Raw genomic sequence first — 20,649 nt, 5'->3', positions numbered from 1 at the left:
TAAATTTGAAATTACAATTTCTTTCAAGTCAAAAATGTAAAAAAGAAAAAAAGGATGACTTTTCAATACTTTACACGACCATTATTCACAGTAAATTATATTCTATGCTTTTCAACATCACAGACAGCTGTTTCTTCAATAAAAATGGAAAAAGTAAATATTCATAACTTGTGATCAGTCATGGAAAACATCTTGTTAAACACCACATTGGTTTTACGCAAAAATACTCTGAAGTTGATATTAAAAACATGCTGGAGTTCCTTATTAACAATATCTTCGTAGTCTTTGGTGATCAGATCTTCTAACAGTATGTTGGAATTCCCATGGGCATGAATTGTCTTCCTTTATTAACTGTTATGTTTTTATATTCTTACGAGACATAATTTATTCAAAAGATTCAGTTGCTCTCGCCTTGAACTTGACATTTTGATCAATCGATACCGTGTATCTATTAACAATGATCTTTATGTCGATTCGATATATCCATGTGAACTCGAAATGAACACAACAAAGTCTTCCACATCTGCTTCAAACTTACATATTTCATTGAACATAGATGTTAACGGTAATATAACAACACAACTTTTTTTAACAAACGGGATTACTTCAGGTTGTCCAGCGTCAATTTCCGAATATAGCATTATACCCTTTTCACCCGTATATGCTGTTTATGTCTCTCAAGTGATTCGATACGCAAGATATTGTTCTATGTCTAACGAGTTTAGTTTAATCGAGGCAGGCTGGTGACAAATATGTTGATGTCACAGGGATTTCAACAGTCTCGTTTAAAGTCAGCATTTCGCAAATTTGGTGGTCGTTCTAACGCTCTAATCTACTAATATATAATATCATTAAGTCAAATGCTGCATGATGTGTTTTATACCAATTGTTAGGTTGTTCTTTACACACTGATTTTAATTAGGGATTACTTCATTTACCTAGTCAAATTATAGGGCTAACGAAAGGTGTGACAGGTGGACAGGGGATGCTTACTCCTTCTAGACACCCCACCTCTGTTATATTCAGGGATCCCTGTTTGCCCCAATCTTAATTTTGCATGCTTTAAAGGAATTATGAGATTAATAATTGTTCGTTATCTTCACCTTTTCACTACAAGCCCAGAGCTAGAAAACGAATCTCGTCAACTTCCGGAGAACACATCATTTTGATATCAACAATAAAGCACTTCAATTATTCAACGACTAATTCAAAAACAGATATTCGTCAATTCTGGAAGAAGAATCAAGATTTTATCTGGAATTCACCCGCATTCCAACAACCATGAAAATATACTTGAGATGCAGTCCAAAATAAAATCATATCAACGTTCATTCTATGGTCGACAATCATTAAATAAGAAGGAATGCCCTCAAATGTTGGAACTTCTTAGATACTGATAACATTCTGAAGTCTTGTAATGCCATGTCATACACGTTTCATCAATGAAAGAGAAAATTAAGAATATGGCAAACTCAGTCCCCTAGACACACCAGAGGTGGAATCACATATCTAGGAGGAGTAATCACACTCACTGTGAGTTGTGTATCTTCATCACCTAAACGGAGTAATCCGTAGTCCAAATTAGTATGGAAAGGATGGACTAACAAATGGTATGAAACACGTCATACAGTATTTGACCAAATGACATATTGCATTGGTAACTTAGATCGTTATAACGTTATAGTTTGCAATATTCTTACCCTAAACGAGACTGTTAAAACTTTGACGTGTTTGTCAGTAGCCTGCCTTCATTTAAAAACTGATCATACGGAAAGCACGCTTTTGAATATCGAACCAGTTGAGAGAAATAAAAACCATACCCAGCCGACAATGAACTATTGAGTAATGATCAATTTAAGATTTTTTTCTACATGTATTATTGATTTAAATTAATGTAATAGAAAGTACACATTTTCTAGGACTTACTTGGACATGTTTTTGTGTTACAACTTTTCACTGAGGCGGAGTCTCCAGCACATGGTTTTCCATTATATTCAGGAGTAGGATTGGAACAGGTTCTAGTTCTTTGTTGTTGTCCCCCGCCACAACTCACGCTACATTTACCATACCCCGACCATGCACTCCACACCCCGTCAACTGTCGATGAAATGATGTGTACATATGAGCGGTAATGCTCCCTTGGTGTCTATCGTTGAGAGTATCAAATGTATGTTCAAATCTGAGTCTGAAATGCTTAAAGTTATGACATTAAACTACCGTCATTGTGAAGATACAAGTATTCTTGGAAGAATATCACAGCCACATAACAACATTTTAGCACTAAGGTACATCATCATTTCTGAAAACGATTGCTCAAAGACAATAATTATCTATTGTTTTACTATTATAAAATGGGAATCCCCACTGAGCTGGTGAAGTTTAGGAAGTAGGTTTTGAAATTTAATTGTAATAAGTATGATAAATGAGTATATCTGTGAAGACTTACCGGGACACTTGTTAGTATTACAGCTTTGTGATGAAACATAGGAACCAAGGCATTTATCTCCACCATCTTTTGGGGCAGGGTTGGTGCAGGATCGAGTTCTGTCTTGCCTCCCCCCACCGCAAGATAAACTGCAAACCCCATAGTTAGACCACGGAGTCCAATTTCCGTCAGCTGTTGGGTAAAATAGTGAATGCAAATATACATCAAACAAACAGCTTCATTGGATGATAGAATACACAATTGAAAAATATACCTTCACGAAAAAAATTAAGCTGGATTTTACACAGAAAAGATGAACAAGGATTTTATCTTCTTCCCTCCAAAGTGTTTCTTTGTGAAAAGTCACACTACAAACACTATAGCAAGATAACATGTCATCTTCAGTCTGATTTAGGGAAACAAATATTTTATTGTTTTGCGATATTATCAGTAAAGCGATTCAAACAAAAAAATCAAACTATAAATTCTGGAACACAGATGTAGATTTCATCTTGAATTTCAACCAATAAAAAGCATGCTATATTTATTCTCTTTGGAGTGTTACAAGTAGATGCAATCCAAACTCAAAGGTTGGTAAAAGTTATTCTATTGACGCCAGTCATTGAATAAGTATAAATTGTCCACAAGTTTGGAAATTCCACGGTACCGATGACACTGTACATGCCATGATAGCTTTATCAATCAAATTGCTTTTTTACAGGTGTCATTCAGTTGTACATGTAGGGCTTACTTGGACATTTCCGAGTGTTACAGCTTTGTACTGAGACAGAGTCTCCAGTACACGACTTTCCGCCATAGTGAGGTGGAGGGTTGGCGCAGCTTCTATATCTTGTTTGTTCTCCCCCACCACACGTCACAGTGCAGGTATCGAAAGGTGACCATACACTCCAGCCTCCATCAACTGTCGATGTGTACATTTGAACTGTTATGCTGTCTTTTAAACACACAATATATGATATGCAAATCTGTATATGAACTACTTTACATCATAAGCTAAAAATATCGTAATTGTGAAGATACAAGTATACCGGGCTGAGTATCATAATTACATATTACATAGCAGCATTGGAGTAAGGAAGCACGTTTACTGTCACCATTTCTTAAGACAATTGCTCAGAAATACTAGTAATGATAAGCTATTTTTGTTGATTTTGTTTGGTCACCGATAAAAAGAAATTAGACACTGGATATAAATACTGATTTGACTACTAAATGAATGGATGAGAAAGCGAGCTTATTTAGAGAGAAAAAACCCTTGTATAAAAATGCTATAGATAAACTATGTTCTCTATTTTTAGATTGTGCAGAGGATACCTTTGATGTCAAAGAAAATAGAAATAGAAATGTTGACAAGGTTTGTAAGGGCATGATGTTGAAACCCTGACTGTCATTATGTGAATAAATGTTGCGTGAAAACTAAAACAAATGCCAACTATATCATTTTGACAGAATTATTCAACCGATTTTATTGAATGGTTGTGAAACTTGAGTTTTTCGGAATACTACTTTTAATCAAAAATTTAGTATTCGATACTGTAAAGTATACCAAAATTAAATCAAAACACTCCAAATTATTTTATCTATTGAGAACTTGGAAGATATCCTTTATCTATTAATATCAAAGAGGTTCACATCCGAGATTTGGATTAATGTCAACTTTTTGGGAAGTGTATTTTCGATTTCTACATTTAAGGAGAATTAGAAAATTAAAAAGACAAACTGGGGTCGCAATGCCTGCTATTGAGCTACAGTGTTCTAAACATGACCTTTTTGCAATTAAAATTTGTTGAATTAAACTTGATTTGTCTGTTGTTGTCAACTCAACATAAACAACGCAAATCAATCTACAAAAAATAGACACATAATCAAGTCTTCTACCTCTACAGATAAAAAACATTAATACTAGTAATGGAAATACATAATGACCTTTTTGCACTTGATGTACGAAAAAATTCATGATATCAATTTTGAGAATCTAACAGGACATATTAGGAGTAACGTGAATTTCTAAAATTTAACATAATTTTCAAGCTCTTGTTTTAAAATTTAAAATGGAAAAACTATATAAAAAAAAAATAAAAAATAAAAAAAATGGGGGTTAGAGACCACATTTTTAAACTATTGGCAAAGAAACTGAACTTTGATACAAAATTTCGAGTATATTAATTTAGACTTTTTTAAAGAATCAGTGTTTTGTTTGGAAAGATACATCAGCCACATAAATGAATTACAACATTTTAACTAATTTTAAGTCTAAAGTACTTGTAATAATACACTATAAAACTGAAATACATGTACACGTGTAGGAGTATAAAAGAAGATATAATGGATAAAACAGAAAATGTTTTATCATGTAGATTTTGGACTTGTTGATTAATTGATTTTTCCGCAACAAAATATAGTCCCTGCTAAACCCTTTCAAAATTTTAATTCACACGTTTTTTTCAATTGGATGGAGTTCAGAAATAGATGTGTAATATGCTTTCACCATGAGATCAACATTGAACCGCTAACTATTTAGTTACGGCATCCTGCGCAATTTTCCTAGAAACGTCAGGAGTCAAATTCCTTAAAAGAAAAGTTGTCGAGCGAAGCTGGGTATTTCCAATGGATGTTGCTAAAGTGCAGAACGGAAGACGGAATGGAACATGATTTAGTATTAGAATGATTAATGTAGCTAAGATGATAGCAAAAACTGGGGGGGGGGTGCTTCATTTTGATTAAAATAAAAAAAAATTGGGAATTTGTTTACAAGCGGTAAAACAATTTTATCTTGTCAAAAATTATTTTATCAGACAATAGAAAAATTACAAAAATTATTTATTCATTTATAAGTAAGATGATAATGATCCATAGATGAAATTCATTAGAAACATTTTGAATGCATAGGGATTATCATATATATTGGAAAACGAAGCACAGACTGGTTAAATGCAAAGGATCGTGGTTTACATAATTAAAAACATGAACCATTTTTAATTTCATTTAAATCAACTCCCTAAATATAAAAGAGAAATACTATGTAGATTCAGATCGTCAAATTTCAGACTACCTGTAGAGACATCGTTAAAATATTTAATGGTTATAAGAGAGGGACATGTCCTCCATGTTAACTGCATGCTTATGTACAATTTTGTATTATATATCACGAATTACTTCTCTACAATACACATTGCATTCATTTGAGAGTAATAATTTTGTTGTTTTGTGGTTGTTGTTGGAAATCAACTTTGTTTAAGCAATGGACTCTGACGTGAGTTTGCAATTACATTTTAGGATTCAGTCATACTGAGGATGTGAAAATGGGAACATGGTTAGATCTCTGAAAACTTACCTGGACACCCCTTAGTGTTACAGCTCTGTGATGAAACGGAGGAACCAGGACAGTCTTCCCCACCATCTTTTGGGGCGGGGTTGGTACAGGACCGAGATCGTTCTCGTTTCCCTCCGCCACAGGTCATACTACAATCCCCATAGCTGGACCACGAAGCCCAGTTTCCGTCAGCTTTAGGAGAGTATTTTGTATTAAAATAAGCATTTAGCTAACAACTTCATTGATTAAAGGGAAAAATGAGAAAGACATCCCCGCCAAAACAGATGCTGGACTTTTACATAGAATAGAAAGACAAGGATTTCCCCCTCTCCCCTCCAAAATGTCCATTCGCCAAAAGTCACACTAAATACACTTTATCAGAAAAACGAATGTCCGTTCCCCTCAGCTTATTCATACCAATAGTAAACCGATTCTAGTACTGAATGACCAAATGAAAAACATGAAAAATAGACATTAATTCTAAATGAGAGATTTAGAGTTAATCTTGACATCCCCAACGAAGATTGACATGTTCCCTTCAGAATACTGGGAGTTGATATAGCCCAATGCAACTATGTTAAGGGAACCCGAAGTAAATAAATTAGTAAAAAGGACATCTATATTATTAAAACGCCAAATTCCATGTCACGAAGTGCAAGCGAGATGTGTATCAATTTTCTCATAATCAGATATTACGTATGAAGGTATATCGTAAAATATTATTACGGCATACCTTTGATCTTTACAAAAACCGTGGAAGAATAAATACTCGTACATTCCCCAACAAAATTCACAGAGATGCATGATCCCCTCATAGTTTCACAAAAATATCAGCAAACGATTCCCATTTTTTATTCGCACCAACCCATTGTTTACACGTGATTGAGTTTCCAATTCTGAATGCCTATGTACTTTAGGGGCTTTTCAAGATCACAATGAGGAAATATGAAAATAACGCACAGCGATCAATGCAAGGTGAAGATAACGCACAGCGATCAATCTCATGTTATCTCCTAGCGTCCATGTTTGTCCTACTCTTAATTTTGTAGGAATTACGACTCGTATGATATTGATCACTGCCTCACCTTTTCGAAAGAAAAATGATCAGTGATGTTGATTGATGGAATGTTGTTTAACGTCCCTCTCGAAAATATTTCACTCATATGGAGACGTCACCACTGCCGGTGAAAGGCTGCAAAATTTAGGCGTATGTTTGGCGCTTATGGCTATTACGCAGGAAGGGATCTTTATCATGTCACACCTGCTGTGACACGGGACATCGGTTTTTGTGGTCTCATCCGAAGGACCGCCCCATTAGTCGCCTCTTACGACAAGCGAGGGGGTACTGAGGACTTATTCTAACCCGGATCCGCAAAGGACTGATCGGTGATAAATGGAGAAACATTTACCGAGGAGATAGACACATATAAAACTTTAAAGCTAGTAAATTTTGACAAATTTTTATAACATTTTCCCCTCGATGCAACTGTAGACCTGTACTTCATGATGTATGTTTTCGTGACGACATATTGTATGGAATGCACTGAGGTGCATTTCTGCACGACACATCATTGTTTGTAGGAAAACCTTACCTAAGTTGCAAAAACCAAACGATGTTAATATTTATCTTATTGGCAACAATTATCAAATAGGTATGAATTTTCCCAAATTTTAAAACAAGTCTGAGAATTCAATGATGTTGTAAAGTACTGTAAACTTATGCCAAATTAGTTTGATCAATTAAAGAAATACTTTTCTATAAGTAGTATTCATTTAAATAAAATTGCTAACCTGAAACCTAGTAGAAAATACACACTTTCAAGGACTTACTTGGACACACGCGGGTGTTGCAGATTTGTACTGATGTGGAGGGTCCAGTACACGGTTTTCCCCCATACTCAGGAGGAGGATTGGAACAACATCTATATCTTGTTTGTTCTCCCCCGCCACAGGTCACAGTACAGGCGTCGAATGATGTCCATTCACTCCAGCCTCCATCAACTGTGGATGAAATAATATGTACATATTACAACACAATGATTGATTAATTGATTGTATCTTGTTTAACGTCTCTCTCAAGAATTTTTGACTTATATGAAAATGTCACCATTTGCTCGGCGCTTACGTTCATTGAGCAGTGAGGGTTCTTTAACGTGCCACAACTACTGTGACACGGGGCATTCATTTTTTAGGTCATCTCCGAGGACCGGTGACATTCACACTTAATACCGAGCGCTTGGCGATGGAACTGTTACTACCTGTTTTAACGACTTATATTTACATAGATATGTACAAAGTAACTTATAAAACACACAAAGTTAAAATTTTAACGCAAGCTCTTTCATTTTATAATCCTCGTGCATTAATTACATTTTAAATTAGTTTTGAAATAGATTGACGTCATAAAGGCGTTTTGACATTTCACGAACGAAACGACGTCATGGACGAATAAAGGGAAAAGGTTGTTTTTACCTGAAGGGAGTTAATGTCACTGTTTTGGGATTTGATCGTGAACAAATAGGGAAACGCGTATAGATTATTTAGTACTTACCTGGACACCCGTTAGTATTACAGCTCTGTGATGAAACGGAGGAACCAGGACATTTATCTCCACCATCTTTTGGGGCGGGGTTGATGCAGGATCGAGATCTTTCTTGTTCCCCTCCGCCACAGGTCACACTACAATCCCCATAGCTGGACCACGAAGCCCAGTTTGCTTTAGCTTCAGAAATATTTCATTGAGAAAGATATCAAATCACTAGCTTCATTTATCGAATTAAATGAGACATATAGAATCACCCTCAGTCCACAGTATTGAGTTTATTAAATGAGACATATAGAATCACCCGCAGTCCACAGTATTGAGTTTATTAAATGAGACATATAGAATCCCCCTCAGTCCACAGTATTGAGTTTATTAAATGAGACGTATAGAGTCACCCTCAGTCCCCAGTATTGAGTTTATTAAATGAGACTTATAGAATCACCCTCAGTCCACAGAATTGAGTTTATTAAATGAGACATATAGAGTCACCCTCAGTCCACAGTATTGAGTTTATTAAATGAGACATATATAATTACCCTCAGTCCACAGTATCGAGTTTATTAAATGAGACTTATAGAATCACCCTCAGTCCACAGAATTGAGTTTATTAAATGAGACATATAGAGTCACCCTCAGTCCACAGTCTTGAGTTTATTAAATGAGACATATAGAATCACCCTCAGTCCACAGAATTGAGTTTATTAAATGATACATATAGAATCCCCCTCAGTCCACAGTATTGAGTTTATTAAATGAGACATATAGAATCACCCTCAGTCCACAGTATTGAGTTTATTAAATGAGACATATAGAGTCACCCTCAGTCCACAGTATTGAGTTTATTAAATGAGACTTATAGAATCCCCCTCAGTCCACAGTATTGAGTTTATTAAATGAGAGATATAGAGTCATCCTCAGTCCACAGTATTGAGTTTATTAAATGAGAGATATAGAGTCATCCTCAGTCCACAGTATTGAGTTTATTAAATGAGACATATAGAATCACCCTCAGTCCACAGTATTGAGTTTATTAAATGAGACTTATAGAATTCCCCTCAGTCCACAGTATTGAGTTTATTAAATGAGACATATAGAGTGAACATCAGTCCACAGTATTGAGTTTATTAAATGAGAGATATAGAGTCATACTCAGTCCACAGTATTGAGTTTATTAAATGAGATATATAGAATCACCCTCAGTCCACAGTATTGAGTTTATTAAATGAGACATATAGAGTCACCCTCAGTCCACAGTATTGAGTTTATTAAATGAGACATATAGAGTCACCCTCAGTCCACAGTATTGAGTTTATTAAATGACACATATAGAATCACCCTCAGTCCACAGTATTGAGTTTATTAAATGAGACATATAGAATCACCCTCAGTCCACAGTATTGAGTTTATTAAATGATACATATAGAGTCATCCTCAGTCCACAGTATTGAGTTTATTAAATGAGACATATAGAATCACCCTCAGTCCACAGTATTGAGTTTATTAAATGAGACATATAGAATCCCCCTCAGTCCACAGTATTGAGTTTATCAAATGAGACATATAGAGTCACCCTCAGTCCACAGTATTGAGTTTATTAAATGAGAGATACAGAGTCACCCTCAGTCCACAGTATTGTGTGTATTAAACTGAAAAAGATCCGATTCATAGGGACATGTGAATGAATTAGTTTGATGTTTAGAGCAAGAGATGGTACATTTAAGAGTAGTTCGTGTTCGTAAATTAAATGTATTAGTTCCATGCACTGTTGGCGTTCTTTATTATGTCTGGTTTAACATAATATCGCATGCGGAAGTTCATGATAAAGGAAAAGTTTCGAACAACTTTTTAAGTTCTGTGCAACTGCAGTGTTCATAAATAGACTTCTTTGGAAACTATGTTGCTTTGCAACAGTTAGTGAGTGTTGCGAAGAACAACGCAGTATTTATTTAGTTAAAGAAAAAATATTGAACAAAAACTTTCTTTGTAAATTCACTTTGATCATCCACTCGATAATGAAGTGAGTTAGATTCTATGTTTGAGGATTTAATCATGAAAATCTAGAGAACCGAGGACTTACCTGGACATTTATTGGTGTTGCAGCTTTGTGATGAAATATTAGATCCAGGACAGCTTTTTACGGCATCTGCAGGTACCGGATTGCAACAAATTCTAGTTCTTTTTTGTTTTCCCCCGCCACAAGTCACACTGCACAATCCAAAGGGTGACCACGAACTCCAGCTTTTGTTACCTTTAGGAGAAAATATCAACATTAAACCAACAGCTTTCCTTATCAATTCAGGACGATGATGACTTGGAATATTGAGGAATGTCCTGAATTCTACAAATAACACAACATTGATAACAGGGCAAACATTGATGCTTGGAAATAACAGAGGTGGTATGCTATGTCCTGGAGAGGTAAATGTTTCCTTCCGTCCGATCACATCAACCGTGATCCTCACTTCCATTCACGCAAACGAGGTAATCGGTAGATAAAATCAGTATTGAAATGCTGAAGATGACAAATGAAGTAATCCGTACTAAAAAAAAATCCGTGCTAAAATACTAATAACGTAAAATGTTTGAGATGAAAAAAAGTGAAGATAGCGACCAGTGATCCATTCAATAACTCCTATAAAGAATTCAATATCAAGAGTTGGGGAAACACAGACCCCTCGACACATCAGAAGTGGGACCATGTACCAAGAAGGAGAAAGCACCCCTTGGTGATCGGTCAACAATGTGTGTTCCTTCGCCAAGCGTTCGGAATTAGAGGTAAATCTCACGGATATTTTGCATGCAAATCTGAAAACGAAGGTCAAAATAATGTGACATAAGGATTTAATGCAATGATAGCAATGTTTAAAACGCCTACAGTGTACTGTTAAATTAGGTATTCTTTAAAATTTGAGAGATAACAATACCTTTAATACATCTCGCTTTTAAATACGATCGCCATTTTGCTCCTAGTCCACCATAGATATGCTTATTTCTGCTTCTTCCTCTCACTGAAGAGAAAAAAGATGCTATAAGATTTATAATTGCATACAAATCAGCACATAGTATGAGAATGCGTAGCGGAAACATGTGCGAAGTAAAGAAACATATTGCTGAGAATTAAAGAAACATATTTAATCGTTGAATGTTAGTAAAATTCGATATTGTACCTATATATATATATATATATATATATATATATATATATATATATATATCCTCTTATAAAAAACATATACTTTCGATATATGTAATGTTGTTTTTTAGTTAACCTCTGATTATTTAACCCGATTTCTTTTTAATTACGAAAGTTCCAGTTTTAAGATTTGCTGAGCTCCTATAGACAAACTTGTTGGATACATAGACGGAGGTATTTTCCATAAAAACTTACATTTTAAACAGATTTATAGACAATGATTTTAGGCTTTGTGTTCAGTGATGCGTTACCTTACCGCAACTTCTTCTGGTTCAAATTAACTTTCTTCTGTTCCTAATTGTATTATCTAGTTTTTCTATGACTTTTCGTACTCCACTAGGTATTTAGATGTCGTACGACTTCATTTCCTTCTGTCTAAGATTGTATGGATAAGTCGTCCTCTTCATTTTATATAATAAAAATAAATCTAGTTGCCGTACGATGTGACTTTCTTCCAACTCTAATACTATTTTATCAAATTCCGTGCATGTCAAGATATTCAATAGTTGTATGATGTGTTTTGCGAAACCAATATATCTGCCTTTGGCATGTCGTACTGAAAATTCTCGTGTGAGAAGAGGCGCAAAGGCAGGACGAAAGTTTGTCAGACACATCAACACAGTTTGTGTTGGGCGGTTGAGATGTAAGCCAGATCGGACACGTAAGGTAGACTATAACAACCTGGTTCTGCTGGCTGGCATAAACATTACATCACAGCGGGGATCTTCTCAGGCCTGCCAACACGGTGACCTAAACAAACCATCTAGGGATTCCCCATGGCACACCTCCAAAGACATTTTATCATCTGTTTACTAAATCCCTGATCAGTATACAACAAGACCACTAGCCGAGATGATTTCATCAGTGAACAGGACTTAAACATTGTGGGTCTCACAGAGACTTGGCTAACAGGTTCAGATAGAGATGACCTTATCATCATTGCACTTCTATCCCCTGGTTACGACATCAAACACAATCTTCGCATGTCCCGTGGTGGAGGAACAGCTGTCATTCATAGGTCTAACCTCAATGTTAAACCTAAATCAGACACTCATTCTATGGAGTCATTTGAGGTATTGGACTGTAGTGTGAATGCTACTCAGAGACTAAGTTTGTGTGTTGTATATCGTCCACCCCCTTCTAGAGGCAACAACTACACAGTGAAGCAGTTTTTCAGTGAGTTCTCTGCTTACCTTGAACAATTGGTTTCATGTACTACCTCTCTACTTATCATGGTTGATTTCAACTTCCACATTGAGGATTCCAGTAATGCTGCTGCTGCATTTCTCTCTGGTGACATTCTTTGCCTTCCAGCAACATGTCACTCAGAGCACCCATTGCGGCGGCCACACACTGGACCTTGTTCTATCCAGGTCAGTAGATTCTCTTGTGCTTACCACCCTTGCTGAGGACCATGGCTTCCCGGATCATTTCTCTGTGTTTGTGAATCTCTCGTTGTCAAAATCCCAGCTGCCTAAACAGTCATTGACTAAATGCAAAGTCAAGGCCATTAACCACAGTGCTTTCCGTCAAGCTGTCACCAGCTCCACTCTGTGTTCATCAGCAGTGAACTCTCGTCCATTTTGAACCCGCTCGCACCACTCCGAACTCGCACGATCACCATCAGACCAGAATCTGAGTGGTATAACAGCTCTATTAGAGAGGCGAAGCAGAGACGCAGACAAGCTGAGAGACTGTGGCGCAAATCAGGACTCCTGATACACAGAGATTTACATTCAGTGCAGGGAAGAGGTGAAGATACTCGTTGATGCGGCTAGGCTCCAGCATTACAGGACTTTGGTGCATGGTAACAAAGGTGACAGTAAGCAGCGTTTCAGAGTGGTCAACAAACTGCTTGGTAGGAACTCCACCACTCCATTGCCTGCCGACAAATTAACATCAGATCTGGCTGACATGTTCAGTAACTTTTTTACGCAGAAAATTACACGAATTCGCAGCTCCATTACATGTGACAATCACAATCCACTTGTTGACCCACCAGCACTCGGCGATGAAACTAAACTTAGCCATTTCCATCATGTTACTGTGGATGAGGTCACAAAATTGATTAGGTCATTTGTCAACAAGAGCTGTGAACTGGACCCTATTCCTACATCCCTTGTGAAGGAAAAAGTCACAGTTCTTGCTCCCGTCATCACTTCTATTATAAATAAATCACTTGAGAGTGGTTCCTTCCCAACATCTTTCAAAGAAGCTATTGTGACACCACTTCTGAAAAAGGCTTCACTCCACCCGGTTACAACCAAAGAACTACCGGCCAATGTCTAACCTTGCATATATATCCAAAGTTGATTGAGAAGGTTGTAGCAGCACAGATACAATCCTACCTCAGTGAGAACAATTTACTGAAGCCATTCCAAAGTGCTTACCGTTAGGGACATAGTACTGAGACGGCATTTTTCTGAGTTCACAACGATGTGGTTTATGCCATTGGAGAGCAGAAGGCTGTCTTGCTAGTGCAATTGGACCTATCGGCTGCCTTTTACACTGTAGACCATTCACGTTTGCTGCAAATACTTAAGGACTTTGGAAGTAAGGACACTGCTCTCATGCGGTTTACGTCCTATCTTACCAATCGGACCCAGATTGTGAAATTGAAGGGGTCAAAGTCTCCCACCACTGAGTTGGGCTGCGGTGTCCCACAGGGATCGGTCCTCGGGGCCGTTCTGTTCAACATCTACATAGCATCACTGGTGGCCCTTCTCAGAAAGAACAATGTCTTGTACCACATGTATGCTGACGATAATGAACTGTTTATCAGCTTTAAAGTCCAACAGGCCGCTCTTCTAGTCAGTCAGATGGAGTCTTGCTTGAGGTCAGTTCAAACCTGGATGGCTCAGCATCACCTGAAGATCAACAGAGACAAAAATGAGGTGCTAGTGATATCCTCCAAACAAATGGCCTCTGAGCTGCTCATATCATCACAGCAAGAAGAATACGACTCCATCACTCCTGTTACTAAGGCCAAGGGCGTTGGTATAACAATTGACTGTCACATGACCACGGAGGCACATATATCATCTGTGTGCAGAGGTGCCTTCATCAACCTTAAGAACCTGACCCAGTTGAGGAGATATCTGGACAGGGAATCGTTGAAATGTGTTGTCCATGCCTTCATAACAACAACGCTAAACTACTGCAACTCTCTCTATTACGGCTTACCATCAAAGCAGATCCAGCGGTTCCAATCCATCCAAAACGCTGCAGCCAGAATCATCTCAGGCACCCGCAAATATGGCAGCATTACACCAGTACTACGCTCTCTCCATTCACTGCCAGTTCAGCAAAGAGTCATCTTCAAGACATTGGTGTTAGTGTACAAAACAGTCAACAACATGGCTCCATTCTATCTGCAGGAACTCATAACACAATATACTCCCTCCAGAACTCTGCGGTCCAGTGATCAGAGCCTACTACAAGTGCCATTTCCCACCTCATCTGTGATTCAAACTCGAGCTTCTAGTGTGGCTGGCCCTAAACTGTAGAATGCTCTACCATATGATATCAAAACTGCTGCTAGTTTTTGTATCTTTAAATTTATACTAAAGACTCGTCTGTTTACAATTCATTACGACTAGTCTGTGCAGATGAAATCTAAGTCAAAATTACTATGTTGTTCAATCATAACAGATCCCTTATCGTCACCTACTAGTAATTTGTTCTTATACAACTTATTTTGCTTATTCTATTGTTATTCAAATAGCCTTTAGAGCAATATGGATTTTACGCTTTACAAAATAAATTTATTATTTATCATTATTATTTCTATATGATAAAAACATTTCAATGTGTTGTCTCTAATTACAATTTTTTTTAAGTTACTTCATTTTCAAACAGGGCACAATATAATGTGTTTGTAGTCCAACAATAATGCTGATTTTAACATTAATTTCTTATGATCAAAGAAGCTCTGAATTATTGTCAAGGCTTTGACACTTTAATATTCTGCGATAGTAAATACTTTAATACTTCGATTTGTTCACTAGATCCCACCTTTGGTATGTCCAGGGATCCGTGTTTGTCCTACTCCTAATTTTTAATTCTTATTGGAGATATGGGGTTGATCACTATTTGGTGTCTTCACCTTTTCAGGAAGCAGATATGGGAGACTCTGTGGTATCTTTTATTTCGAGTTCATTGATATATAGCAAATAGACATATGACCGAAAACGAGAGTTGTTGATAGATAAAACGTCATCTGTATATCTGAGTTTCACAACAACAGATTGTTTTTCTCTCTCAAAAGAATTAATAAAACAAATCAGCTAATAATGCAGCACAAGTTGTGATCATGGAAATTCCAACAGACTGTTTAAAAATGATCACCAACGTGGTCATCAAAGACTACGAAAATATCGAATGAAAAAGTGAAGATAACGAATAGTGATCAATCTCATAAATACCATAAAGTATACAATATTAAGAGTATGGCAAACACGGACCCCATACACACCAGAGGGAGGACAAGGTGCTTAGGATGATTAAATATTCTCTCCTGACCGTCTACATCCGTTGGAGCCCTCCATCTTCATACTTTAAAGGGAGTAATCCGTAGTCAATATGGAAAAAATGGCCTAAGCCTAACAATTGATTTGAAGCACACCAGACAGCATTCAACCCAAGAACAGGTTGTATTTGCAAATAAGATCATTATAACTACCAAAGAATTTGCGGAATGTTTACTTTAAACGAGGCTGTTGAAACCGCTGTAACATCATATATAGCATAATGTAATTATAATGATATGATAAATTATATTGTATTATAATCCATGACATAATATCAACTTCGGATAACTTGTGCGTTCAGTTACACTAATGGCTCTGGATGATTGAACACAAGGTATGAATATTTGCGCGTTACATTTATATTGAAGAAACATATTTCTAGTATGACTATTATGATGCCAAAACTGTATGACAATTTTAAGCGAAAAATAGCAAGATTGATGCAAATACAAGTATTATAAAATCATTATGTCAATAGGAAATTTTAAAGCAGTTGCATGATGAATTTTACCCACAACCTTTACGCCATACCATCAATGTTTATAACGTTATTTTCCTGAATAATATTTTCATTGATTTTGAAATTTATCATAAATGTAAAATTAAATTATTTTCAATGCAAGAAAACGGTTGTGCAATACTTCTGTACTAGATTGACGTCTGTGCAATATTTTTATACTAGACTGACGCCTGTGCAATACTTCTGTATTAAATTGACGCCTGTGCAATAATTATGTACTAGATTGACGCCTGTGTAATACTTCTGTACTAGATTGACGCCTGTGCAATACTTCTGTACTAGATTGACGCCTGTGCAATAATTCTGTACTAGATTGACGCCTGTGTAATACTTCTGTACTAGATTGACGCTCTAGATAAGATTCCAGACGTTTCAATTTTAGAACGATGGATGTCAGAATAGAAAAATGACGTAATATCTGTTTTGCCACGACACTGTATGTTCTGGAAACGAGGTCTCGGGAAGCTTAATTTCAGTATGAATAGACTGTAAATTTTGGAGTAAAAAGCACTCATTAAACATTCTATAAACACTATACGGAATTACATTAGAACGTTCACACCTGGGGGATTGTATTGGACTTTACGGCCGATTTGCAAGAGTACATATTCTCATGTTTGAACTGGTAAACCAGCATCGCACACTGTTTTTGTGAACCTTGATTAGACCTACTGTAAGTTAAAGATTTTTATGATTAGCTCTATTGTAAGTTAATATTGTTTTCATTGATGAGTTTGGCTGTAGATAATTTTAAATGAATTGTTTGATCTTTGAATTATTTATGATCGATTACTCTCACACTTGATTAACATAATATCTAGCAGGCTATCATCAGGCTGGTATATTGACTTTAACAAATCCGGGCTCGATCAAAAGTGCATCTTAAATTTAAAAGAATTCTGATCACATGAAGATGGAACAAATTGGTGATCTACTTAAGAACTAGATATGTAATTGATCACTGTTCGTTATCTTCAATTTTCATACTGGTGTGTCTAAAAGTATTATCTTCACTTTTATAGTCTTCTTCTATGGTCATTAAGATGATGTTATTTGCAAAGAAAGCTCTCGATAGGTCAAATGCTGCCTTGGGTAATTCATACTAATTGTTAAGCCATTTACTCCAATGTACCTTAATGGAGACTTTAAGACTATTATAAGTGTCTTCTTCTCATGTGACTTTTGAATAAAGCTTACCTCAAAATTGGCCTAGCTAATAACGGACTATCCCGTAGTGTGAGATGTTGTAAAGCCGTTCGTTTTGATTTTTGTTGATTTTGGAAAAATTGTATGTTTTAAATGTTCTAATAGATTTTTGGAATTTTAAAAGAACCCCGATTTGATTCATTTAACTTCTCCCATATGTTGCATATAAATCTGCATTTTGAATTTTCTAATAGATTTTTGGAATCTTAGAGGAACCCCGATTTGATTCATGTAACTTCTCACATATGTTGCATTTAAATCTGCATTTTGAATTTTCTAATAGATTGTTTGTATCTTAAAGGAACCCCGATTTGATTTATGTAACTTCTCACATATGTTGCATTTCAATCTGTCTGGTCGTTTTCCAGAGCAGTAGATATTTTGTGAGGAGTAAAGTTGGGGATTTTGGTAGAACAGAAACTGTATCCTGCAATGTATCAATGTAAATATCTCCCCCTTTCTCATTTTCTCTTTCCATCCCTCACTTTAAATCCCACTGTATCTTACCTTCGCTTTTGGAAATTGTCCTGGCGTTGATGCAGCTAAATATTTCAACAGCCACAACGAATGCAAGAATAATCTGAGTAAGAGGAAATATTTTCGTAGATTAAAGAAACTGAAATATATAAATGAATGGTATGGTAAATAGCCTGAGGCGTCGGCTGTTCAGTTAAGGCTACAAAAGGAATTGGTATGTTAATGAGGTCATAATGTGCTGTTGCGTTATGCCAGTTGATATCAGGATATGTCTACAAAAACACTACTTTAAGGATCATAAAAAATAAAGACGACACTTTGTTTTACGTTCCGTCGAACTTTTTTCACTCATATCAAAACGTCACCAGTTGTAGGTGAAATGCCATAAAGTTAGACCTATGTTTAGCGCTTACAGCCGTGACAGGGAGTGGTAAAGTTAGACCTATGTTTAGCGCTTACAACCGTGACAGGGAGTGGTAAAGTTAGACCTATGTTTAGCGCTTACAGCCATAGCAGGGAGTGGTCTTTAACTTGTCACCACCTGCTGCAACACGAAGCCTCCGTGTTTAAAGTCATATCCGAAAGACCTGTGACTCTCACTGCTGAAGCCTTTGACGAAGGAGCAGTTTACGTTTAGGTTTGAAACAGCCATGGTATGAGCAGGACTCTGCCTGTCGACCAGAGGTGGATTCATATGCTTAGGACAAGTGTTTCAATATATCTTTATCTCAACAATTGTAGTTTTTTGCAAGCATTTGGTATATTTTTTCTTTTCAATTATATATCAAAATTCATGGTATTGATATCGTCATTATTTCCAACATACAACCGTTGATATTAAGATTTACGTACCTCTAAACTGTGCATATTCAGCCTATACGCACGTCGTAAATATGTTGTGAAATATGTGTCATATATTGCCAGTTGTTTCTCTGTGGTTGTTTCGCTGAGGTTTATCACTTAATATTGTACATTCAATGAATATTTGAGTTATCTGATTGGCTAACACGATCATTACGTTGTCATTGTCTTAGGATCCGCCTACTTTTAACAAGAGATCCTGAGTAAAGAATTATACTGAATGCATAAAATCAATGATACTTATTCACGTTTTGTTTTTAGATGTGTTCCAATAGAAGTAGATGTATGCGTTGTTAATTACAATTAGCATGCTAGGTCGAAGTATTTCCAACTGGTTCCTCAGATGGATCATGGAATCTCTTGGTTTTGAGATGGTCCTTCGTCTGTAAACATTGCGATGGTGTAGAAGGTTTTGTACAGGACTGAGTTAAAGGATGTTTGGATGCACGTCCTTCCGCAAAGAAAACTACATATCACTCATCAGTTACAAAATATGTCAGAAGCAGTATGTTGGTAAAAGGGTTTGCTTCTGCGGTAGCCATTTTGAAACAATTGAGACAATACTAGTATATGAGAATAATAAGTGTGACCGGTCAACAGGGGATACTTACTCCTCCTAGGCACCTGATCCCACCTGTGGTGTGTCAAGGGGTCCATGTTTGCCCAACTATCTATTTTGTATTGCTTATGGGAGTTAGGAGATTGATCACTGTTCGTTATCTTCACTTTGCATACAGAACATTGCAATATATGTGAAAATGCTATCAATTCGTCACTTAAATGATAATTCTACTACCATTCCCTGCTATTATATCAAGTGAGCAGGTAATAAATCTTTGCATGTCCTAATAACAAATGTAAGTCCACGATGTCAAGAAAACGAGGGGGACAGAAGTGTGTGTGTGTGGGGGGGGGGGGGGGGGGGCTATATGTTACTGCGTGTACCTGTTTGGAGATCGATGCATAAATTGTGATGATTTATATCATTTCATAACGCTCGTTTGTTATAATGACTCGAGAAAATGCCATCAAGTAAATATCCACATACCTGCATACGGTGAAGAAATAAACTACCAAACATAAGACATTTAATCTAATAACTCATGTTTCGGTATTAGGCATTCACTTGCTACATTCTGAATGATAAGCTTCAAACCAGGCAGATATTTTATTATCAGTCTCGGTATAACAAATATAATCCCCAATATCTTAAGAAAATTTCCGCAAAATAAACAAAGGAATATTGTTTGAGGGCATACTTACAATGACCGTGTCATATAAACCGTCATTGCGTCGTATACACGGACACGGGAACGAGGATTGCCAAACATAATCGGGTCGCTAAGACCAAATCATATACACATGTACAAAACCGGAAACTGGCGCGAGCTACTACATGTGTCGTTTGTTTTAAGATATTACATCGTTTCATGAATGACAAGAAGTACTATAAGTGTAAGAAAGTAATAATTACACAAATGTTCCACTGAAATGAAATTTTGGTAGGGAATTTGCTAAAAGAATTGGCATGTTAAATTATTTACAAATCTGACACGTGC

The 20,649-nt window shown here is 36.5% G+C and overlaps 1 protein-coding gene across 1 annotated transcript in view; it reads right to left on the bottom strand.

Moving 5' to 3' along the window:
* LOC125676184 (SCO-spondin-like) overlaps positions 1–20,293 on the bottom strand; it is a 52,429-nt gene extending 32,136 nt beyond the window's left edge. Inside the window, exons 1-10 of the mRNA XM_056159263.1 lie at positions 20,139–20,293; positions 18,260–18,332; positions 11,229–11,312; positions 10,382–10,552; positions 8,311–8,481; positions 7,590–7,760; positions 5,781–5,951; positions 3,177–3,347; positions 2,447–2,617; positions 1,927–2,097 (exon numbers count right to left, since the gene is read on the bottom strand). Of these exons, the coding sequence (XP_056015238.1) occupies positions 1,927–2,097; positions 2,447–2,617; positions 3,177–3,347; positions 5,781–5,951; positions 7,590–7,760; positions 8,311–8,481; positions 10,382–10,552; positions 11,229–11,312; positions 18,260–18,332; positions 20,139–20,171 (1,387 nt within the window). The 5' untranslated portion in view covers positions 20,172–20,293. The remainder of the gene's footprint in view (positions 1–1,926; positions 2,098–2,446; positions 2,618–3,176; positions 3,348–5,780; positions 5,952–7,589; positions 7,761–8,310; positions 8,482–10,381; positions 10,553–11,228; positions 11,313–18,259; positions 18,333–20,138) is intronic.
* Positions 20,294–20,649: the final 356 nt, after the last annotated feature.

The sequence above is a fragment of the Ostrea edulis genome, chromosome 3, assembly GCF_947568905.1.
Source record: "Ostrea edulis chromosome 3, xbOstEdul1.1, whole genome shotgun sequence".
NCBI classification, from domain to species: Eukaryota; Metazoa; Mollusca; class Bivalvia; order Ostreida; family Ostreidae; genus Ostrea; species Ostrea edulis.
The sequence above is the reverse complement of the archived record's forward strand: the minus strand, read 5'-3'. Positions and strand labels throughout refer to the sequence as shown.